The 24,902-nt window shown below is 44.7% G+C and overlaps 1 protein-coding gene across 4 annotated transcripts in view; it reads right to left on the reverse strand.

Annotated features, from left to right (window-relative positions):
- zbtb37 (zinc finger and BTB domain containing 37) overlaps positions 1–22,783 on the reverse strand; it is a 30,083-nt gene extending 7,300 nt beyond the window's left edge. The window contains exons 1-5 of one of the 4 annotated variants that reach the window (XM_072573356.1): positions 21,168–22,014; positions 20,839–21,046; positions 20,045–20,151; positions 16,796–17,665; positions 8,595–8,697 (exon numbers count right to left, since the gene is read on the reverse strand). In XM_072573356.1, the coding sequence (XP_072429457.1) occupies positions 8,595–8,697; positions 16,796–17,640 (948 nt within the window). In that variant the 5' untranslated portion in view covers positions 17,641–17,665; positions 20,045–20,151; positions 20,839–21,046; positions 21,168–22,014. Of the gene's footprint in view, positions 1–8,594; positions 8,698–16,795; positions 17,666–20,044; positions 20,152–20,838; positions 21,117–21,167; positions 22,015–22,521 lie in introns of those variants that run through there. The other 3 variants (XM_072573355.1, XM_072573359.1, XM_072573358.1) reach the window with 3 other exon arrangements.
- Positions 22,784–24,902: the final 2,119 nt, after the last annotated feature.

The raw sequence follows: 24,902 nt of genomic DNA on the forward strand, positions 1-24,902 counted from the left end.
TAATTAAGATCCCTTTCCCAGGGAATATCATTGGAATAGCCTGCTGTCAATCATGTCACATTTGATTGGTCTTTTCTTGTAATTAAGTCTGTACTGTCTCTTAAAAAACATAATAATGTGTAATTTTTGAATGCAATTGCGCAACTTCACCATGGAATACAGAAGCTTTAACTTCTGTGTTGCTGGACAGAATTGCGTCAAGGTGCTTTAATTCAATAAACTAATGACCCTTGCTTTTGTACAGATCACATTCCATTGATTCTTTTGACCGATCTCCAACCAAGAGGCCCCTCTTGAGGGGTCTTTACCTTAAGGAGGCCTGTACATAACTCCGATCAGGGTCTTTTCCCCTTCGCAGTTCCTCAGCTCTAGCCACACAAATTTTACATCTTCCAAATTTATATCATTTCTTGCTATCAATTTAATTTCATTTCTTACTAACTAGGCAACCCTCTGTGCATCTGCCTATCCTTTCAGTAGGATGTGTATTCTTGGATATTTAATTCCCAGCCCTGATCCCCTTGCAGCCACATCTACAATACCAACAACATCGTATCTGCCAATTTAAATCTGCGCTACAAGCTCATTCACCTTGCTTGATATACTGCACACATTTAAGACAGCCTCAGTCCTACATTGATTGCCCCCTTTCTCATTGTTGCCCCCTTATCTGCTGTGCCTGAAATTAGATTCTAGACTTGTTCCATACGCTCTGTCCTATGATTTGTTCTGGAAACTTTAATAAACTCTGCTGAGTTTATTAATAAACTTTAATAAACTCTGTTGAATCCTCACCAGCAGGATTCAGATGGAACCTGTTGCATTGGAATAGCTCCCTCTTTCCCCCAGTACTGGTGTTAATGTCCATGAATTCAAACCTATTTCTCCCACACCAACCTCTGAGCTACACCTTTAACTCTTCAATCTTTTTGACCCTATGCCAATTTGCTCATGGCTCAGCTAGTAATGTAGCAAACAGATAGGAGGTCCTGTGGGAATGAGAGAGACTCATGGTTGGTGTGTTGCCTCCCAAGTGCCAGGATCAGTGGTGACTTGGATCATGTTTTCTGGATCCTTGAGGTGGTGGAAGCAGCCCCAAGCCATGGTCCATGTAGGTACCGACGACGTAGTTAGGAAAAGAGATGAGGATGTGAGGCAGAAAGTCAAGGAGCTAGGGTGGAAGCTTAGATCTAGAACAAACAGAGTTATCTCTGGTTTGTAACCTGTGCCATTTGGAAGCGAGGGAAGGAATAGAAATAGGAAGAGAGAGAGAGAGAGAGAGAGAGAGAGAGAGAGCGCGAGCGCAGTTGAATATGTGGCTACAGGAATGGTGCAGGGAGGGAGGGAGGGAGGGATTCAGATATCTGGAGAATTGGGGCTCATTCTGGGGTAGGTGGGACCTGCTCTTCAGGAGGGTTTAAACTAATTCAACAGGGGGATGAGAACCTGAATTGTATCACCAGTGTACAGGAGGTTGAGAGTAGTGAGGTCATGAATAAAGTTTCAAGGTCACAGGAATGTACCAGCAGGCAGGAAGGTGGTTTGAAGTGTGTCTACTTTTTTTTTATTCTGCTTCCAGCAGAATATAGATAGATTGGAGAGATGGGCAGAGAAGTGGCAGATGGAGTTCAATGCAGGCAAATGCAAGGTGATGCATTTTGGAAGATCCAATTCAAGAGCAAACTATACAGTAAATGGAAAAGTCCTGGGACAAATTGACATAGAGACACCTGCGTGTTCAGGTCAGTTGTTCCCTGAAGGTGGCAATGCAGGTCAGTAGAGTGGTCAATGCAACATACAACATGATTTCCTTCATCGGACAGGATACTGAGTACAAGAGTTGGCAGCTCACGTTACAGTTGTATATGACTTTGGTTCAGCCACATTTGGAATACAGCGTATAGTTCTGGTCGCCACATTACCAAAAGGATGTGGATGCTTTTGAGAAGTTGCAGAGAAGGTTCACCAAGATGTTGCCTGGTATGGAGGGCGCTAGCTATGAACAGAGGTTGAATAAATTAGGATTATTTTCATTAGAAAGATGGAGGTTGAGGAGGGACCTGATTGAGGTCTACAAAATCATGAGGGGTGTAGACAGGGTGGATAGCAAGAAGCTATTTCCCCAGAGTGCGGAACTCAATTACTAGGGGTCACGAGTTCAAAGTTAGGGGGGTAAAGTTTAGGGGAGATATGTGGGGAAAGTTCTTCACACAGAGGGTGGCGGAGGCCTGGAATGTGTTGCCAGCAGAGATGGCAGAGGCAAGAATGATAGCATCATTTAAGATGCATCTAGACAGATACATGAATGGGCAGGGAGCAAAGGGATACAGATCCTAGAAAGGAGGTGACAGGTTTAGATAGAGGATCTGGATTGGCAAAGGCTTGGAGGGCCGAAGGGCTTGTTCCTGTGCTGTAATGTTCTTTGTTGTACTTCAACGTCACGAACCTCCGGAATAAGGTGGGTGAACAAGCAGCATGGGTTGGTACCTGGGACTTCGATGTTGTGGCCATTTCGGAAACATGGACAGGAATGCTTGTTGCAGGTTCTGGAGTTTAGATGTTTCAGTAAGATCAGGGAAGGTGGTAAAGGAGGGGGAGGTGTGGTGTTGTTAGGCAAGGACAGTATTATGATTGTAGAAAGGGTGTTTGAGGACTCCTCTACTGAGGTCATATGGGTTGAGATTAGAAACAGGAAAGGAGAGGTTACACTGTTGGAAGTTTTCTATAGGCATCCGAATAATTCCAGAGATGTAGAAGAAAGGATTGCAAAGATGATTCTGGATAGGAGCGAAAATAACAAGGTAGTTGTAATGGGGACTTTAAAACTTCCTCAATATTGACTGGGGATACTATAGTTCAAGTAGTTTAGATGGGTCAGTTTTTGTTCAATGTGTGTAGGAGGTTTTCTGACACAGTATGAAGGTAGGCTAACAAGAGGTGTGGCTACATTGGATTTGGTATTGGGTAATGAACCTGGCCAGGTGTTAGATTTGGAGGTAGATGAGCACTTTGGTTTTAGTGGCCACAATTCGGTTACATTTAATTTAGCAGTAGAAAGGAATAGGTATATACCACAGGGCAAGAGTTATTGCTGGGAGAAAAACCATTATGATGCGATTAGCAAGACTTAGGATGCATAGGATGGGGAAGGAAACTGCAGGAGATGGGCACATTTGAAATGTGGAGCTTGTTCAAGGAACAGTTACTACATGTCCTTAATAAGTATGTACCTGTCAGGCAGGGAGGAAGTGATCAAGTGAGGGAGCTGTGGTTTACTAAAGAAGTTAAATCGCTTGTCAAGACGAAGAAGGCGGCTTATGTAAAGATGAGACGTGATGGCTCAGTTAGGACACTTGAGAGTTACAAGTTAGCCAGGAAGGGGCTAAAGAGAGCCAAGAGGAGCGAGGAGGGGACAGGAGAAGTCTTTGGCAGGTAGGATCAAGGAAAACCCTACAGCGGTCTATAGGTATGTCAGGAATAAAAGAATGACTAGAGTAAGATTAGGGCCAGTCAAGGGCCATAGTGGGAGTTGTGCATGGAGTCTGAAGAGATAGGAGGCGCTAAATGAATATTTTTCCTTCGTATTCACACAGGAAAAAGACAATGTTGTTGAGGAGAATACTCAGATTCAGGCTATTAGACTAGACGGGATTGAGGTACATAAGGAGGGGGAGTTAGCAATTCTGGAAAATGTGAAACTAGATAAGTTCCCTGGGCTGGATAAGAAATTGGGTAGCAGTAAGAAAACAGAGGGTGGTGGTTGATGGGAAATGTTCATCTTGGAGTTTGGTTACTAGTGGTGTACTGCAAGGATCTGTTTTGGGGTCACTGCTGTTTGTCATTTTCTTAAATGACCTGGATGAGGGCATAGAAAGATGGGTTAGTAAATTTGCGGATGACACTAAAGTCAATGGAGTTTTGGACAGTGCGGAAGGATGTTGCAGGTTACAGAGGGACACAGTTAAGCTGCAGAGCTGGACTGAGACGTGGCAAATGGAGTTTAATGTGGAAAAGTGTGAAGTGATTCTGGGCTAACGGCAAGATTCTTGGCAGTGTGGTTGAGCAGAGAGATCTGTGTCCATGCGCACATATCCATGAAAGTTGCCACCCAGGTTGGTAGGGTTGTTAAGGAGGTGTATGGTGTGTTAACTTTTATTCGTAGAGGGCTTGAATTTTGAAGCCATGAGATCATATTGCAGCTGTACAAAACTTTGGTGCGGACGCACTTGGAATATTGCGTACAGTTCTGGTCACCACATTATCGAAAGGATGTGGAAGCATTGGAAAGGGTACGGGGAGATTTACCAGAATGTTGCCTGGTATGGATGGAAGATCTTATGAGGAAAGGCTGAAGGACTTGAGGCTGTTTTCATTAGAAAGAAGGTGGCTAAGAGGTGATTTAATAGAGGCATTCAAAATAATCAGAGGATTAGATAGGGTTGACAGTGAGAGCAGTTTTGCTTAGATGGTGATGACTAGCATGAGGGAACATCGCTTGAAACCAAGGAGTGATAGATATAGGACATAAGTCTGAGGTAGGTTCTTTACTCAGTAGTAAGGGCATGGAATGCCCTGCCTACAACAGTAATGGACATGCCAACATGAAAAGCATTTAAATGATAATTGGATAAATAGATGGATGATAATAGAATAGTGTAGGTTAGATTGGTTTCATAGGTTGGCATAACATCGTGGGCCAGAGGACCTGTACTGTGTTGTATTATTGTGTGTTCTAGAGATTACCACCTTTTAGTTTCTGCATTTAGTTTATCCCCTAGCTGCTCATATTCTGTCAGCAGAGCCTCTTTCTGCCGATACCGCTGGTACCTATGTGGACTACGACAACAGGATCTATTCCCTCCTACTCCAAGCTCCACTGCAGCCCAGAAGATATCCTTAACTGGGGACCAGGCTTTGGTGACACTCGATCCTAGCCACAGAGAAAGATATCTATTCCTCTGACTATACTATCCTCAATTACAACTATAGTTCACTTTCTGATCAGTTTGCTCAACCTCCCGACAGCCCCACTCATCCACACAGGGAGCAAGAATCTCAAACCTGTCAGACAAGCACAAGGGCTGAGGCTCCTTCATCACTACTTCCGGAATCGCTCCGTCTGCCTCACCTGTAGTCACACCCTCCTATCCCTGACCACTAACCAAATTTGAGATAGTTAATCGAGGGAGTGTGACTGCCTCTTGAAACAAGCAATGCCCAGCTTACTCCCCCGACCTGATGTGTGGCAGTGTTCAAAATTCAGAGCCCAGTTCATCAACTGAAGCCAGACTTCCTCAAGCAACCAACACTTGCTACAGATGTCATAGAGTCCCCCAACACGGAGACAGGCCCTTTGGCTCAAACTGGTCATGCCAACCAAAGCTTCCCTCCATGCTAACCCCATTTCCCAGCACTTGGCCCATATCCTTCTAATCCTTTCTCCTCCACGGATTTGTCCAAATGCCTTTTAATTGGGAATGTACCCGTCTCAACCACTTCCGCTGGCAGCTCATTCCATATGCTTACCATCTTCTGTGTAAAAACGTTACCCTCAGGTTCCCTTTTATTCTTTTCCCTTTAACCTTAAACTGATGCTCTCAAGACCTTGATTCTTCAACCCTGGAAAAAGACTGAGTGCATTCACCCCTCCATGCCTCTCATGATCTTATTCACCTCTATTAAGATCAGAACATTAGGAGCAGGATTGGGCCGTCTGGCCCTTCGAGCCTGCTCCACCACTCAATAAGGGCACGGCTAATCTTTTTGTAGACTTAGCTCCACTTACCCATGTTTTCACCATATCCCTTAATTCCTGTATTTTTCAAAAAAGTATCTACCTTAGCTTTAAAACAGATTACTGAAGTAACGTCAACTACTTCCCTGAGCAAGAAATTTCACAGATTAACAACCTGAGTGAAGAAGTTCCTTCTCAGTTCAGTTCTAAACCTGCTTCCTCTAATCTTGAGGCCGTGCCCTCTTGCCCTAGTCTCACCTACCAGTGGAAACATCCTACCTCTTTCTATTTTATCAATTCTCTTAATAATTTTATATAGTTCTATAAAGACCTCTCTTCATTCTCAATCCCCATCTACTCAGCGTCTCATAAGCCAACCCCCTCAACTCCGGAATCAACCTAGTGAACCTCCTCTGCACCCCCTCCAGTGCCAGCACATCCATTCTTAAGGAGACCAAACCTGCACATAGTACTCCAGGTGTGGCCTCACCAGCACCTTGTACAGCTGTAACATTACCTCCGCTTTTAAACTCAACCCCTTTAGTAATGAAGGACAAAATTCCATTTGCCTTCCTAATTACTTGTTGTACCTGCAGACCAACCCTCTGAGATTCATGCACAAGGACAAACAGGTCCCTCTGCAAATTAGCATGCTGCAACTTTTTACCATTCAAGTAATAATCTATTTTGCTGTTACTCCTACCAAAATGTATGGCTTCACTTTTACGAACATTGTATTCCATCAGCCAGACCTTTGCCCACTCACTCAATGTAACTATGTTCCTCTGCAAAGTTTCAGTCCTCTGCACACTTTGCTCTGCCACTCATCTTAGTGTCATCTGCAAATTTTGACACCGTACACATCGTTCCCAACTCCAAATCATCTATATGAAGTGAAAATAATTGTGGTCCCAAATCCCTGAGGCACACTGCAGGTCACTGATTGCCAGCCAGAATAGCACTCATTTATCTCCACTCTGTTTCCTGTCAGTCAACCAATCCTCTATCCATGCAAATACACTACCCCTAACACTATGCACCCTTATCTAATGCAGCAGCCTCGTGTGCGGCACCTTGTCAAAGGCCTTTTGGAAATCTAGGTACACCACACCTACTGGGTCCCCGTTGCTCATAATGTCTTTATAGAATTCCAAAAGATTAGTTAAGCATGACCTGCCCTTCATGAAACCATGCGGCATCCGTACAATGGGACAATTTATTTTGAGATGCCCTGCTATTTCTTCCAAAGATCCCCCTCAGTCTCCTAAACTTTAAAGAAAAAAGTCCTAGCTTGTACAACCTCTCCCTATAACTCAAGACCATGGAGTCCAGGCAACATCCTTATAAATTTCGCCTGCACTGCTTCCAGTTTAATAACATGCTTCCTCTAACAAGGTGACCAAAAATGAGCACAATACTCCAAGTGCAGCCTCAGCAATGTCCTTTATAACTGAAACATAATCTCTCAACCTGTATACTCAAAGGCCAGCATGCCAAAAGCCTTCATCATTGCCTTGTCTACTTGTGACTCCACTTTCAGAGAAGTGTGAACCTGAACTCCAGATCCCCTTGTTCCACTACACTCCTTAAGGGCCTACCATCCACCAAACTCCTACCTTGATTTGACTTTCCAAAAATGCAAGACCTCACGTTTATCTATGTTAAACACCATTTGCCACTTCTCGGCCCACTTCCCCAACTGATCAACGTCCTGCTGCAATTTCTGACAACCTTCCTCACCTGTCCACCTATTTTAGGTATCATCAGCAAACTTACTAATTGTGCCTTGTATATTCTCAAACAAATCATCGACAAAGATTACAAACGGTTATCTGCATCACATCCAGCACCAAACCCTGAGGCACTCCAATAGTCACAGGCTTCCAGTCCAGCCACAACATCCTTCCACTATTATTGTCTGCATCCCACTATCAAGCCAATTTTTAAATATGGCCATAATGAACTACAATAGGATCCACCAGCTCCCATAACATGTAGGTACAGTACACTCTTGCAGCTTATCACCCAAACTGTCCTGCAAAATGAGTCCATATCCTCCCCACCACTTTGCTGAATTTTCCTGGGCTGTCTCTAAATATTCTCATTATTTCAGTGTGAGAATTTATCCAGTGGAACAGCTTTGCCTGGTAGAAGCAGTTTGTGTTGATTTCTTCAATACAGGTTTCTTTCAGAAAATACATTGGATTCCAGAATCCTCATAATCCGGGAGGAACAAGTGACTAAATCGATGGTCCCCGAAGCTCTCCAGGTGTACAGTAGACTGATAGATTCATTGCTATTTTGTTAATAATTTCATTATTAATCAACTCCCAATAGTACAGATTTTGTTGTTGTTGAAACTTTTGTTCTTGCACTCATTAGAATATGACGCAAGAATAGCACATTTGAGACTTCCAATTTGGTATTCTTGCATCTGTCCTGATGAATGCAAGATGAAAAGCGTGAGTAAAACTGTCTCAATTTAGCAAAGCTCTATTATTCTTATATTTAAGCACGTATGTTATTCAACGTCAGGGTGATAGAGGGTAAATTCGCTGAACTCTTTTGTCAGAGTTGTTCCTAAAATACAGCACCTGCTGTAACCAGAAATCAATACACCCACACCACAATGTCATTAGTAAAATTAAAAAAAACACATTTTCATCGGATATTGTAATGCACTGCAGTCCGCCTCCAATCCATCATCAGTGGGACTGTCCTACAATTTTGAGCAAATCCCATCAAAAGAACTGGGGAGGAAAGAAATTCTGGAACAACATAAAAACATTTGATGGTGGGATGGATGCAGTTGGTTAGACTGAGACGGGCAGGACTGTTTCACTACCATGGACGGTGTTACCTGAGAGTTGGGCTGTTTCCGTTCTTCATTTTTGGCTGGAGACTCACTCCTTGCTCTGTGGCGCTCGGGCACGGTGCAAACAACACTGCCAGATGGACTAAACCTGATTAGCAAACACATCAATAATGGACAGCTTAGTCAATGTCACCCAATACTGGGAAGTGCTGTACAAAGGCTAGACATCGAGACAAAAGACAGATGCATGTTAGCGCACCAGTGAAAGCATATTCTTTCATTGAGGAACATTGTTGCAGCCAGTAAGGTGAAGAAAAAAAGAATCAGACAAAATTTTTGGTGCAGTAATTAACCAGTAATAGTGATGACCTGTGCCATTTCTCACAGCAAATTGTGATGTACAGTTTTACAAAATTGTCCCAAATATTGTTGGAAGGGGCTGGGTTTTACTTCATGTGCTCCAGTCAGTTGCAACTTGTAACTGCTATGCTTTATCCACATCATGAGTGGGTTGATTGGAGAGAGACTCTCTCTTTTACATGATTCTCTCTTCACTCAAAGTTCGTTCAGATTTACAGATAATTCAAGATTCAAAGTTGGCAGCAGTCGATCCTACTATTCTTCAACTTACATGAATAATAAGTGTGGTAGACCTATTTTAATTTGTAGCTGTGGATTACAATCACATTCACATCAGCTCCATTGCACTGCAGCAAAGGAGACAGAAGAACATAAGCAACAGCATAAAAGGCAGTCATTTGGGTATATTGTCAGTGCTACCCCTATGGAGAAGCTATTCACTTAGTCCTAGTTCTCGTCCTCTACCACTGCCCTCACTTTTCCCATCCTGCAGCTCTTTCAAAGTTATTATTGATCTACTTCCACGAGGAAGTGCACTCCAGGTCATTTTGACCCACTGCATAAAGATAATCTCCCCCTCCTGGTTCTTTCAGCAACATTTTTTATTAAAACGTATTTTTTGAACAACTGAACAGAGCCATGAAAAATGGATCCCCATATTATGGGGCTGATCCCCCACCGGCTGAATTACCCAGGCTCCTCAACACATATGTCCCAAGGATATCAGACTGTTCGGGTTATTATTCAGGGTTCTTTTTAATGTCCCTTTAATAGGGACTTGAAAAACCAATACGTACTGGATTGCAATGGACACTGCATTCGGGGGCACACATCAAACGACAAACATCCCTTCATTAAGACAATTACTGTGTTAATGAGTGAGGTACGTATGACGGATTTAAGGGTGCAAGGAGTTTTCCGATCCAAACCACTATATCACCTTCAATCCTATGCCTCCGTGTTCTCTGCAATAGTCTACTGTGAGGAACCTTATCAAACGCTTTATTGAAATCCAAATACATTACATCAAAGGCTTTACCCTCAACCACCTGTTTGGTCATATTCCAAAAGAACTCAACTTTGAGAGTCACGACCTACTCTTCACAAAACTGTGTTGACTATCTTTAATCAAATTTTTCCTTTCTAGATGATTATCAATCATCTCTCTTATAAGCCTTTCCAAAACTTTGCCCACAACAGAAGACAGACTCACTGGTCTATAATTACCAGGGCTGTCTCTCCTCCCCTTCTTGAACAAGGGGACAACATTTGCTATCCTCAGTCTTCTGACACTATTCCTGTAGACAGTGATGACCTAAAGATCAAAGCCAAAGGCTCTGCAATCTCCTCCCTAGCTTCCCAGAGAATCCTAGGATAAATCTCATCCAGCCCAGGGAACTTATCAATTTTCACAGTTTCCAAAATTCCTAACACCTCCTCCTTACGTACCTCAATCCCGTCTAGTCTACTAGCCTGTATTTCAGTATTCTCCTCGACAACATTGTCCTTTTCCTGTATGAATATTGATGAAAAATATTCATTTAACACCTCTCCTATCTCTTTAGACTCCACACACAACTTCCCACTACTGTCCTTGACTGGCCCTAATCTTAGATTAGATTAGATTAGATTACATTACATTACAATACAATACAGTGTGGAAACAGGCCCTTCGGCCCAACAAGTCGACACCGACCATCAACCCACCCATACCCCTACATTTACCCCTTACCTAACACTACGGGCAATTTAGCACGGCCAATTCACCTGACCTGCACATCTTTGGACTGTGGGAGGAAACCGGAGCACCCGGAGGAAACCCACGCAGACACGGGGAGAACGTGCAAACTCCACACAGTCAGTCGCCTGAGGCGGGAATTGAACCCGGGTCTCAGGCGCTGCTAACCACTGTGCCACCGTGCCGCCCACTTACTCCAGTCATTCTTTTATTCCTGACATACCTAGAGACAGCTTTAGGGTTTTTCTTGATCCTACCTGCCAAAGACTTTTCATTCCCCCTCCTGGTTCTTCTCAGCTCTCTCTTTAGCCCCTTCCTGGCTAACTTGTAACACTCAAGCACCCTAACTGAGCCATCACATCTCACCTTTACACAAGCCTTCTTCGTCTTGACAAGAGATTCAACTTCTTTAGTAAACCACAGCTTCCCCATTTGATCACTTCCTCCCTGCCTGACAGGTACATACTAGTAGCTGTTCCTTGAACAAACTCCACATTTCAAACGTGCCCATCTCTTGCAGTTTCCTTCCCCATCCTATGCATCCTAAATCTTGCCTAATCGCATCATACTTGTTTTTCTCCCAGCAATAACTCTTGCCCTGTGGTATATGCCTATTCCTTTCCATCACTAAATTAAATGTAACCAAATTGTGGTCACTAAAACCAAAGTGCTCATCTACCTCCAAATCTAACACCTGGCCAGGTTTACTACCCAGTACCAAATCCAATGTTGCCTCACCCCTTGTTGCACTTGTCTACATACTGTGTCAGGTAACCATCCTGCACAAATTGGACAAAAACTGACCCATCTAAACTGCTTGAACTATAGTGTTTCCAGACAATATTTGGAAAGTTAAAGTACCCATTACAACTCCCCAGTTACTTTCACACTTATCCAGAATCATCTTTGTAATCCTTTCCTCTACATCTCCGGAACTATTCGGATGCCTATAGAAAACTCCCAACATGGTAACCTCCCCTTTCCTGTTTCTAACCTCAGCTGGCAAGTATTCAAATGTCCTTTCTGTCACCATAATACTGTCCTTGACTAACGGTGTCACACCACCCCCCTCTTTTACCACCTTCCCTGATCTTATGGAAACATCTAAACCCCAGAACCTGGAACAACCATTTCTGCCCCTTTTCTATCCATGTCCCCAAAATGGCCACAACATTGAAGTCTCAGATACCAATACATGCTGCAAGTACGCCAACCTTATTCCAGATGCTTCTGGCGTTGAAATAGGCACACTTCAAAACACCTTCCTACCTGCCAGTACACCCTTGCAACCTTGAAATCATATTCAGGACTTCACTATTCTCAACCTCCTGTACACTGGAGCTATAGCTCCTGTACAGTTCAGTTTCCCAGCCATCCCCCTCCACTGAATTAGTTTAAACCCTCCCGAAGAGCATTCACAAAATCCATGCCCAACCCCAAACCCCCCACTCCCCAACCCCACCCAGGATATTTGTACTCATCTGGTTCAGGTGTAGACTATCCTAATTGTATAAGTTTGGGCGGCACGGTGTATAAGTCTATTTGGGCGGCACGGTGGCACAGTGGTTAGCACTGTTGCCTCAGCGCAAGAGACCCGGGTTCAATTCCCGCCTCAGGCGACTGACTGTGTTGAGTTTGCACATTCTCCCAGTGTCTGCATGGGTTTCCTCCGGGTGCTCCGGTTTCCTCCCACAGTCCAAAGAAGTCCAAAGGTCAGGTGAATTGGCCATGCTAAATTGCCCGTAGTGTTAGGTAAGGGGTAAATGTAGGGGTATGGGTAGGTTGCGCTTCGGCGGGTCGGTGTGGACTTGTTGGGCCGAAGGGCCTGTTTCCACACTGTAATGTAATCTAAAAAAGTCCCACATACCCCAGAATGAGCCCCAGTTATCCAGGTATCTGAATCTCTTCCGACTGCACTATCCCTGTAGCCATGTGTTCAACTGCTCTCTCTCCCTCTTCCAAGCATGTGGCATGGGTAACAAACCAGAGATGACAACTCTGCTTGTTCTAAGCTTCCACCCTAGCTCCCTGAATTTCTGCCTGACATCCCCATCAGTTTGCCTACCTATGCCGTTGTTATCTATATGGACCACGACTTGGGGCTGCTCCCTCTCAAGGATCCTGAAAACATGATCAGAAGAATCGTGAACCCTGGCTCCTGGGATGCAACACACCAAGTGAGAGTCTCTTTCTCTCATTCCCACAAAATTTCCTATCTGTCCCCTTCACTATGGAGTCCCCAATGACTAATGTTCTGCTCATTTTCCCACTTCCCTTTGGAGCAACAAGGACAGACACTGTGCCAGAAACCTCTACCCCATGGCTCACCCCGTTAAGTACCTCCCAACACATATCCAAAATGGTATACATGTTATACAGGAGACTGGCTACAGGGGATCCTTGCACTGACTGTTTCTTACCCCTTCTTACAGTCACCCAACTATCTTCACTTCTAGGAGTAACCACCTCCTGCAGCTTGTATCTATAACCGTCTCTGCCCCACAAATGATCCTGAGATCATCCAGTTCCAGCTCCTATACCCTCACATTGTCTTCAAGGAAACGGAGTTGAGTGCACTTCCTGCAGCTGCACCATCTGGATCACTAATGGTGTCCCTCACCTCAACCTCCCACTGGGGAAAACATTGCTCGGCCTGCATTGCCAACCCTGCTAACTTCCCTTATTAAGGAACGAAAGAGAAAAAAAAGCTGACTTCATTTCCCTCCTAGTGGTGTAATGTTAGAGGTGGTGGGGAGTCTTGGGTTTAGCAAACACCCAACGTATGTACTCATAGGGGGACAAAAGTAGTCCCGGAAGCCTCTGCACTCTGCTAAGTTTTTAAATGAAGAATTTACCTTCCTGACAGCCCCCTGATTTCCACTCTCGTCGCAAAAATGAAGATATGCGACAAGTTATCCTCAATTAATCTAGTCCCATTTTCCAGCATTTGGCCCATGTCCCTCTAACTTGTTGCATCACAATCACATCTGTCACTTTAATGTCTGACCCTAAGGAAGAGCTCAGTTAAAGTCAGGTATAATATTTAGTCGAATAGAGTGATCTAAACTGAGCCTGGTATCAGACTCACCATGAAGGAAGACAGTGCAACAAAGACCTCAGCTTTTGGAAACCAGACTCAGGGTGAACTGATGAAGTCATTAGAAGTGGTTATTAAGATGACCAATGTTAGTGAGAGAAGTTCTTTCTTTTACATACAGGATTAGACTAGAAGGCCAGAAGAAACAGGAACAAGTGTCGGCCATTTGGTCTCTTGAGCCTGCTCCACCATTCAAAACGCTGATCCAACATTCCTTATGTCCTTTTCTGCTTTTTCCCATAACCCTCAATTCCCCTACTGATTAAGAATGCATCTATCTCAGCCTTAAACATACACAAGGACTGTGCCTGCACAGTTCTCCATGGCAAGGAGTTCCAAAGACTCAACGCTCAGAGAAAAAATTCCTCCTTGTCTCAGTCTTAAATTAGTACCCATTTATTCTGAGACTGCCCTTGGTCATAGACTCTCCCCTGAGGGGAAACATCTCAGCATTTACCCAATCAAGCTCCTTAAGATTCCTATATATTTCATGAGATCACCCATTATTTATTGGGGTTTAAAAGAATGGAGTCCCAAACTTTTAGCCTTTGTCCCTCCAGATTATTCCAGTCAATCTCATCAGAACTGCTCCAATCTTTCCTTTAAAACCTGCTGACTGTCCTCCAGATGAGGTCTCACCAGCATTTTGTATAGTCACAGTGAGACTTCCCTACTCTTATCTGCCCAACCCCCCCCCCCCCCCCCCCTGAAATAAGAGACAATATTCCATTAGCCTTCCTGATTCCCTGCTGCACCTATGTGCTCGTTTCTGTATCCCAATATGTGGCAGTGGTGCAGCCATTAACAGTTCAGGAGACGGAAGAAACCCACTGGTTCAATAAGGGAATGTTTGACAGGGCGAGGGCAACAAATTCAACAATAAGTATGTTTTTCAAGGGCCTCTGGTGATTGGACGTGGATGACTGCAGGGAATCTAAGAGGTTGTCAATGACTACAAAAGAAAAAAATAAAATAAAATGCTTTTCACAACCTCAAAGCCCTCCGTGATTAATTAAATATTAAGCTAGAGTTAAATACGAGCAGTCTGTCTATGCACAGTAAGATCATACAGACAGTAAGCCGATAACCAGATGGTTTGTTTTTAATGGTGGCAGTAGTTCAGAGATTAACTTTGGCCAGACACTAGGGAGAACTTGCCTGCTCTTCTTCCAAACAGTATTAAAGGATTTTGTGAACAACAGGGCAGATGGCCTTGGTTTTAAGTGTTCAGAAAGACAGGGAAACAGGCGATGACTTTTCAAAGTCACCAAAAGAAAACTGAGATATGTTTAGACCAGCCACAATCTAACTGGATGGCAGAACCAGCTCAATAGATTGAAATGTCCAGTTCTGATTCTATGAATCAATAGACTTGGACTTTTACAAAAGGATTGGAGGAAACAATATATTACTTACAACAGGATAAGCTAATTGGCCTGGAATTTACAAGCTGAAGTGTGTCCTGAGTAAAACCATATAGCCAAGTCAATTCATACCCTTGAAATGCTGGTCTTAACGAACAAATAGCTCATTGTTACACAAGTCCAATTCTAACCATTCTGTAAGGATTCAAGCAGCATGATTTTTCTGTTTGTTCTGGAACTGATGGCCTTTAACTTATTCACATTCAATAAACCCATGCGTCCACACACTAATCTGTACATGAGCACCTGTACAGATCACACAAATTCCATGCAAACCTTTGATACATTGTGCTCATTGATACATTGAATATCAGACAAAAACAGTCCTGTCTCATACTACCAAATGATATAGTACATTTAATACAGTAAATTGATAAAAAGCATGACCTAACAAAATTCATCACAGAAATAAAAGATGATCTAAAAAACCAGGGATTTAAAATTTAAATTAGTGAGCCGGGTTCTAAGACGATGGTAGAGTGCTTAAAATCTGGCTTGAGAAGCCAAAACTGGAGTGCTCAGATAACTTGGAGGGTTGGCAGGGGTTACAGTTCAGGATGGAGGAGGCCCTGAAGGAATTTGAGTATGAGGCTGTGAATTCAACATCAAGTCAAGGCATTGTCAAGACCAACGTAGGCTACAAGTATATGTTGGGAAGGAGAGGATTTACAATCAAACAATGGATATTCAATAGTGACACAAGCCTGATCATTGTGATGGAATTAAGTCAGTTTGTTTCGTTTGAAAGGAGAAAAGGGTTTGGGAAATCACTTTCCCAGTACAGCCACTGCCATTGCTGTTGATTCAAAGGTGGAGGCATGAAGAACAACAAACACAGTAGTTGAATACATTAGGTTTGTGGTCCATTGAGTTTAGGAGAGAGTGTAGTCATTGAATTGAGCTCTTTAGAATGATTTAAAGGACAGGTGAAAGCGAGAGAAACTTCTGATGGAAATAAAGAGGTAACACCTTAAAATTTAAGCCAAGTGTTCAGAATATGTCAGGAAGCAATTTTCCACTCAAAGGAAATCCTCCTCACCAAATAACATTTGAGGATGTGGTCAAGTGAAAATTTAAACATGGATACTGATAAGGTTTTGATTAAAAGCACTTTGTGCTATAAAACCAAGACAGATAACTGCCCCTCTTCTACAGTTATGTCCCTGCTCAGGACACAGACAACATCACACTGGGTGATGCTGAAGGACCTCTGCAATTGCAGGAGCGCATCATCTTCCCACATTCTGTCCTCAAAAATATCAACCTAAACTTAAGCTTCCTTCACAATTCATTTTGTTACAGAACCCCTTTAAGGTCTGGTTTTTGGGTTAATTTGATTTCTTAAGAGGTATCGCTTTTTAAAATTGCCAAAAACCAAGATCACTGAGGTTGAATTAAGTTACAGATCAGCCACACTCTAAACTGGAATGCAGAACAATCTGAGGGGCTGAATGACCACTTCCCGTTCCTATGTTCAAAATATTTAAATGACGAGAAAATATTTGGGAAAGCCCAAGGTCCAGAATGCAGCATACAATGTCAAGAATTATCATTTACAAACATCACAAGCCCAGCATCCCAGTAAAAGAATTATGCTGACCGAGGAACCCTGCCCCTCTCTCAGTACCTGTCCATCTCACTGAAGCTGCTGGAAGGTCTTGAGATCTTGCCACTTGAGGCAGCGGTGGGAAAGGCCTCCTGGACCAGGGTGCTGTGCCCAGCACTGTCAATCACCATAGCTGTTACCTCCTCTGCGCTGCTGCCATCCTCCCCGGATGGCTGGTTCTCCGACATGATCCACTCATCTGGCGTCTCTGTCTTGATCCGCATCCCGCCAATTTGCCGAATAGCCTCTGGGCTGTGGTCGCCACTGACCCCTGTCTCCACATACCACTGGCCCACCCGGTCAATTCTAACCAGCCTCTCATCAGCCCCGCTGCTCCCCAACTCGTCCTGCAGTGGGCTTCTGCGGCTAAAACCCGAGGTTGCCCGGCCACGGCGGCTGCTTGGGGTAGCGATGCTGCGGGTTTGGGCCGGGCGCTTGGGACCGTCCTGGTTCAACTCCGCCTCCACTTCAGAGACATCAATTCGGAAGTGAATGCCATCGAGGATCTGCGTGCACTTGTCGATGATGTACTGCATCTGGAGGAAGCTGGCAGCTGTCAGGTAGCTGATGATATCGGCCACCTGCAGGCACAGCTTGCCCGTATAGCAGAAGGCCAGGAGGCGCTCAAACACCGCGGGGCTCTTGATGACAGAGATGGAAACAGCGCTCATCTCACCCAGTGACATATGGTCACGGAAGTAGGGCGAACTGGCAGCCAGCACTGCTTTGTGGGCACGGAAGGACTTCCCCTGGACGTCGACCACAATGTCACAGAGCCGCCCCTGCATCCGCAGTTGGTTGAGCTGGGCCAGCACCGAGCTGCTGAAATCGGGCACCTCCAGTTGGATGCTGCCCTCCTTCTCCATGGCTCGTGGTACAGCTCACACGGTCCTGCAGGGTGAAACAAGCACAGTCTTAGCAAACAGGAATACTGTCAAAGTCGATTGACTCGCAGGAAGCAAACAAACTGCACTAAGGGATAGCTAGCCATTTGAATCTCACCATATTGTGGTTCATAGGATTGTTGGGCTGTTATGTGCAGAGTCACAGATTTCCTGAGTGTAGAGGGAGAGACTGGGGATCCCTCCTCTGAAGGATCAGAGGCCAAGATGCAGGGAATTCAGACTGTGAGCAAGACCAGTCAAGTATTTGTGGATAGAAAAGACACTCATTTAGGATTGATCTCTGTCCTCTTGTAATCAGGGTGAATGCTTGGGAAAGTTTTACTGAAGGAGCTTATGTGGCAGGTAAGGGCCATCAGGATGAAAATTTTTCCAGATGTCAGTCATTTCCTCACCACATCTACTGCATTCCCTTGGGCTCTACCTGGCATTCAATTACTAACTCCCTGGTCACTGCCATTCCGCAATATCCAGTCACCTGTGAACAAGAACCTCACAATTCATAACCTTTCTGCAGATACTGACACTCTGCCCTTGTTCAGCTGGATCTATATTTTTCACAATCCACCCGACCCAAGCCACCTCAGTACGATACTGACCACAGTTCTGCTTTGGCCACGTCCTAGATTCCTCTGCCATCTTTGCAGCCAGCACTTACTCCACTGTCCTCTTTCTACTTCACATACACCTTTATTTAGTATTCACTCTCCCAAGCCTTAACTTGATCCACCCTCCTTTCCTCTCTCCAATTTGGCACTCGGTCATAGAGATGCACAGCACGGAAACAGACCCTTCGGTACATGGCGACCAGATATCCGAACCCAATCTAGTCCCACTTGCCAGCACCTGGCCGATATCCCTCCAAATCCTTTCTATTCATTTACCCATCCAAATGCCTTTTAAGTGTTACAATTGTACTATCCTCCACCACTTCCTCTGGCACCACTTACATACACGCACCACCCTCTGTGTGAAAAAGTGGCCCCATAGGTCTCTTTTATATCTTTCCCCTCTCACCCTAAACCTATACCCTCTAGTTCTGGACTCCCCCCTCCTCCTCCTCACCCCCACCCACCCCGACCCCAGGGAAAAGACTTTGTCTATGTATCCCATCCATGCCTCTCATAATTTTATAAACACTATGATGTCATCCCTTAGCCTCTGATGCTCTAGGGAAAACAGCCCCAGCCTATTAAATGTCGCCTTATTGCTCAAATCCTCCAACCCTGGCAATATCCAATCTTTTCTGAACCCTGTCAAGTTTCACATCTTTCCAATTGGAAGGACATCAGAATTGCATGCAATATTCCAACAGTGGCCTAACCAATGTCCTGTACAGCTGCAACATGATCTCCCAACTCCTGTACTCAATACTCTGACCAATAAAGGAAAGCATACCAAACACCCTCTTCACTAACCTATCTTCCTGCAATTCTACATTTAAGAAGCTATGAAACTGCACTCCAAGGCTTTTTGTTCAGCAACACTCCCTAGGACCTTACAATGAAGTGTATAAGTCCTGCCCTGATTTGGTTTCCCAAAATGAAGCACCTCGCATTGAACTAAATTAAACTCCGTCTGTCACTCCTCAGCCCATTGGCCCATCTGATCAAGATCCCATTGTAATCTGAGGTAACCTCCTTCGCTGTCCACTACACCTCCAATTTTGGTGTCATCTGCAAACCTACTAACTTATACCTCTTATGTTCACATCCAAATCATTTTATATAAATGATGAAAAGTAGTGGTACTCTACACCTTTTAGCAACTTCTGTTTTTACCTCTTTGTTCCATGTTCTTCTTCACCTTAAGTTCCTCCACCCATATTATAACCTTAGTATCTCATATGTCCTCCTCTAGTTGCAAACTCCCCAATTTTGATCCATTTTATACATCTTTCATTAATCTCACTAACACCACTTTGCAACATCACAGTCAGTAAAATTGCCCAATGTCTCTTGCCTGCTACATCTTCAACCCTCATTTCCATTCAAATTCACCACAATGTTGTAACAATCATTGCTTAAAGGTCAATGAGCCCCAAATTCAATCTCAGATAACAACCAGGTTGTTGAACACATTTCCCAGCAATGCACGAATCAAGACAGTTAAGAGGCCAGAGGACCAGCATAGTCCCAGGCCAACACAGGTCTACACAGGAGATGGTTGACCCCAGGGCAGTGCTGACCCTCCTGTGAAATATGCTAGGGTGGTAGTTGCTGCTACAATTGGTCTCCATGCCACTATTTACCACACTGAAGTATCAATGGAGTTTTAGTTTTAGGGTGAATTACTGAACTGAATAAGGAATTGCTTCTTTTCATCCCATATATATCCATCACCCTTTCTCACACCAAACCCAACTCACCAATTACCAGGCGACTCTGTCACAGTCCAGGGACCTTGCATCGCAGAACATGCAACAACTCTCCAGCACAGGGTTCCCATAGAATACAGCCATTCCGTTGTCTTAATCTACAAATAAAAACAATATTAACTTGTAAAACCAACATGAGACACACAAGAAAATGCAATGACTTACAGAAATGGAAACCAGTCATTAACACAGAGGCTGGATTAGGATTGGATTCCTTTATCTTTGTATAATTCTCTGCACTCATCACAGGACTTTCCCTTTGCAATATGGAATCAGCAGGTTTTGGGATGACCTGCTATTTCACAGCACATCAAGCACGCCACTTAACACTGTATTCATAGCAACAAGGATTTATGAACACTCTTGTGAACTTCCCCTTAACTTGTTCTGTGCACGCAGACCTGACATTCATCAAGTATCATTCAGGGAATTGAAAGTTGGTATCAATAATGGTGACAATGCAAAGATCACCAGTTATTTTGGGTTCTCTTGTGGTAGTGTCACCTACCACTGGATCAACAGACCCAGGTTCAAGGCCCACCTGCTCCAGAGGTGTGTAATAACATCTCTGAACAAGTTGATCAGAAAATATTATTCAACTGAGCAACAGTATGGGAAGCACCAACACACCCATTACCCCATTCCTCAGTCTATTTGAACAATCTCTCAGCCCTTTATCTCCCTCCTACCAAATTAATTTGTCTCATGTTGTTCCTTCTGAAAGGTCAGAAACAAGTTATATTAGTTTTCTAAAAAAACTGTCAAAATTGGATTCCAAACGTTACTTCTGTTTCTCTCTCCAAATATGCTATCAGAATTGCCGAGTTTCTTGAGTTTTTTTGTCTTTATTTTGTATTTCCAGCATCTGCAGTGTTTTGCATTAGTCATCTGGTGACGAATAGAACTGCACAATGCAGATAATCCAATGCCACTATTCAGAATTTGTTGGTCTGGAGGTCTGTGGTGAGTGGAGTGCTGGGCCCATTCCAGTTGCTATCCATATCAATGATTTGGAAGAGAATGTACAAGGCATGATTAGTAAGTTTGCAAATGACATTAAAAATAGGTGGTATCTTGGTCAGCAAGGAAAGTTCTCAGAAATTCTCAGCAGTACCTTGATCAGCTGTGGAAGTGGGCCGAGAAATGGCAAATGGAGTTTAATATAGACAAGTGAGTGTCTTACATTTTTGGAAAGTCAAGTCAAGGCAGGAGTTTTGTGGTGAATGGTAGGGCCTGAAGGACTGTAGTGGAACAGAGGGACCTTGGAGTTCAGGTGCACGATGCTCTGAAAGTGGAGTCACAGGTAGACAGGGCAGTGAAGGCGGCATTTGGCACATTGACCTTCATCAGTCAGGGCATTGAGTACAGTAGTTGGGAAGTTATGATGCAGTTATACAGGATGTTGGTGAGTCCTTGTCATAGGAAGGATGTTACTAAACTGTAAAGTGTACAGAAGAAACTTACAAGGATATTGCCTAGACTCAATGGCCTGAGTTAGAGGGAGAGGTTGGACAAGATCGGACTTTTTTTAAGAGCATAGGAGACTTCTTATAGAAGTCATGATTTGGAGATGCCGGTGTTGGACTGGGGTGCACAAAGTTAAAAATCACACAACACTAGGTTATAGTCCAACAGGTTTAATTGGAAGCACAGGTTATCACCTGATGAAGGAGCATTGCTCCGAAAGCTAGTGTGCTTCCAATTGAACCTGTTGGACTATAACCTGGTGATGTGTGATTTGTAATCTTATAGAAGTGTATAAGAGGAGAGGCATTGATAGGGTGAATGCACTCAGTCTATTTCCCAGGGTTGGGGAATCAAGGACTTGAGCGCCTCAGTTTGAGATTAGAGGGCAAAGAATAAAAGGGAACCTGAAGGGCAACTTTTTGTTTTACACACACAGGGTGGTACACATATAGAATGAGCTGCCAGCAGAAGTGGTCGAGGCGGGTACATCAACAATATTCAAAAGGCATTTGAACAAATACATGGACAGGAAAGGACTAGAAGGAGGTGAGCCAAGCGCAGGGAAACAGGATTAGCGTGAATGGGGGGGGGGGGGGGGGGGCTGGGGAAGACCACCTTCGGGAAGAGGATTACACCCTCACCCCCCACCACCACCACCACCACCACCCCCACCCCCACCCCCCCGGGGAGGGGGGAGGGGGGAGGGGGGAGGGGGGCTGGACACACCCAGCCCCAGGGGAGGTGCTTCCTTGGCTACACCCCCTCCCCCCCCTCCCCCCGTGGAGGGGCTCCCTGGCCCATACCTCAGGGGCTGCTCCTTTCCCTTCCCCGCCTCCCCAAGACCACACCTCACCCTCACCCCCCTACCACCCCAAGACCTTCTCACTCCCCCTCCCCGCCCCCGACTCCGCCCAAGCGCCGGTGCAGGCCTCAATGTGAGAGTGACTTGTCCTCGCGGCCCCGGCCTCTGCCTGTCCCCCTATCCTCACTCCCTCACTCACCCTCGGCTCTGTGACCGGACATTGGCCGCCCCAGCACCGCGCATGCGCCCTCGCCCGCACCTCCAGCTCCAGCGACACATCGTTTCCGGCACGGGCCGGAAGTTCCGCCAGCGGACTACATTTCCCGCCCCCACCACCGAGCGCTCAAGGTGGGGGGGAAACGGAGCTTTGCGGGCGATGGGCTGCGCACCAGCTCGGGCGGGGGGAGATCGTTTCCCCGTTAATGGACAATCCCTTTTTCCCCCCTTCATTCAGCGCCGGCTCTCAAATGGACGCTCCAAGGTCCTCGAATCAGTCAGGGGGATGACGCGCCTGCGCGCCCTTTACTCTCTCCCCCCCCCCCCGCACTGCTCCCTGGGAGTTATAGTCTCTTTCACTATGTCCTTACTGCGATTAGACGTCCGGCGGGGGGCGTTCAAACTACAACCACCAGGAGGCTATGCGACGCTCTCTCGCCAACATCCCCGGTTGTAGCCTCCACAGACAGCGCCGCAGGCAGGTTATGGAAGGTACTGATTATTGACCTGTCTGCTTCAGGAATGGGCGACCTCAAAGTTTGTCAGGGCACAGGTTTCTTATCCCTAAACGTTCTGCTGAAAGCTAAAATATTTGATCAATTTGCAGGAAACAGAGAAAATAAATAGAGCTGGCAATGGTTGGCCAGCACCTTTCCATCTCAGAAAGATGATGGATAAATATATCAAAACCTCCCCCTTCAAACAGGGTGCCTCAAACCGTCCTGGACTCCACAGGACTGTCCCATAATCAGTTTGAGGCACCTTTTTTTGTGCTGTATGATTCTGTGAATTGAATGTTATTAATATTCAGGAACCTGCAACACAAAGAGACTTCAGGATACTTGTCCACGAAACACAGAAAGTTAGCACATGGGAGTAGCTGGGAATCTGGAACGTTGGCCCATATTTCAAGGAAGTTGGAATATAATAGTAGGGGAGTCTTGCTGCATTTGTACAAGTTGCTGGTGAGACCACATCTGGAGTACAGTCAGCTGGTTTGGTCCCCTCATTGAAGGAAAGATATTATTTCACTGGAGACTGATCAGAGAAGGTTCACTAGGATGATCCCTGGTATGGAGGAATTGGCTTATGAGCAAAGGCAAAACAGGCTGGGACACTACTCACTGGAGTCTGGAAGAATGAGAGGTGATCTCATTGAAAGATTTAGGATTCTTAAGGGGCTTGGTGGGTAAATGCTGAGAAGACCCTTCCCATCGTGGGAGAGCCAAGACCAGAGTGCATTGTCTCAGTAAAAAGGGACGTCAGTTTAAGACTGCAATGAGGAGGACTTCTTTCTCAGAGGATTATGTGTCTTTGGAACTTCTTGTCATAGAGAACTATGGCAGCAGAGTCCATACGTATGATTAAGGCTGAGATTGATAGATTTTTAATCACTTTTGTTTGGACAGACACCTTGATGGTGTAAGATGCTACATAAGCGCAGGATGATATTGTTGTTCTGATTGTAAAAATCCAGTTGGTTCATTAATGTCCCATATAGAAGCAAACCTAGGCCAATTTTGACAGTAGTAGGCAAGAACTTTCGAAAGCTGATCGGGGGCAGATGTTGGCAGGTAAAAAGATGGCTGGCAAATGGGAAGCCTTCAGAAATGAGATAACGAGAGTCCAGAGAAAGTATATTCCTGTCAGGGTGAAAGGACAGGCTGGTAGGTATAGGGAATGCTGGATGACTAAAGAAATTGAGGGTTTGGTTGAGAAAAAGAAGGAAGCATATGTCAGGTATAGACAGGATAGATAGAAGAGTATAAAGGAAGTAGGAGTATACTTAAGAGAGAAATCAGGAGGGCAAAAAGGGGGCATGAGATAGCTTTGGCAAATAGAATTAAGGAGAATCCAAAGGGTTTTTACAAATACATTAAGGACAAAAGGGTAACTAGGGAGAGAATAGGGCCCCTCAAAGAACAGCAAGGCGGCCTTTGTGTGGAGCCACAGAAAATGGAGCGATACTAAATGAGTATTTTGCATCAGTAGTTACTGTGAAAAAAGACATGGAAGATATAGAATATAGAGAAATAGATGGTGACATCTTGAAAAATGTTCATATTACAGAGGAGGAAGTGCTGGATGTCTTGAAATGCATAATAGTGGATAAATGCCCAGGACCTGATCAGGTGTACCCTAGAACTCTGTGGGAAGCTAGAGAAGTGATTGCTGGGCCTCTTGCTGAGATATTTGTATCATCGATAGTCACAATTGAGGTGCTGAAAGACTGGAGGTTGGCTAACGTGGTGTCACTGTTTAAGAAAGGTAGTAAGGACAAGCCAGGGAACTATAGACCAGTGAGCCTGACCTCAGTGGTGGGCAAGTTGTTGGAGGGAATCCTGAGGGACAGGGTGTACATGT

This window comes from Chiloscyllium punctatum, chromosome 7 (assembly GCF_047496795.1).
Source record: "Chiloscyllium punctatum isolate Juve2018m chromosome 7, sChiPun1.3, whole genome shotgun sequence".
Taxonomy (NCBI): domain Eukaryota; kingdom Metazoa; phylum Chordata; class Chondrichthyes; order Orectolobiformes; family Hemiscylliidae; genus Chiloscyllium; species Chiloscyllium punctatum.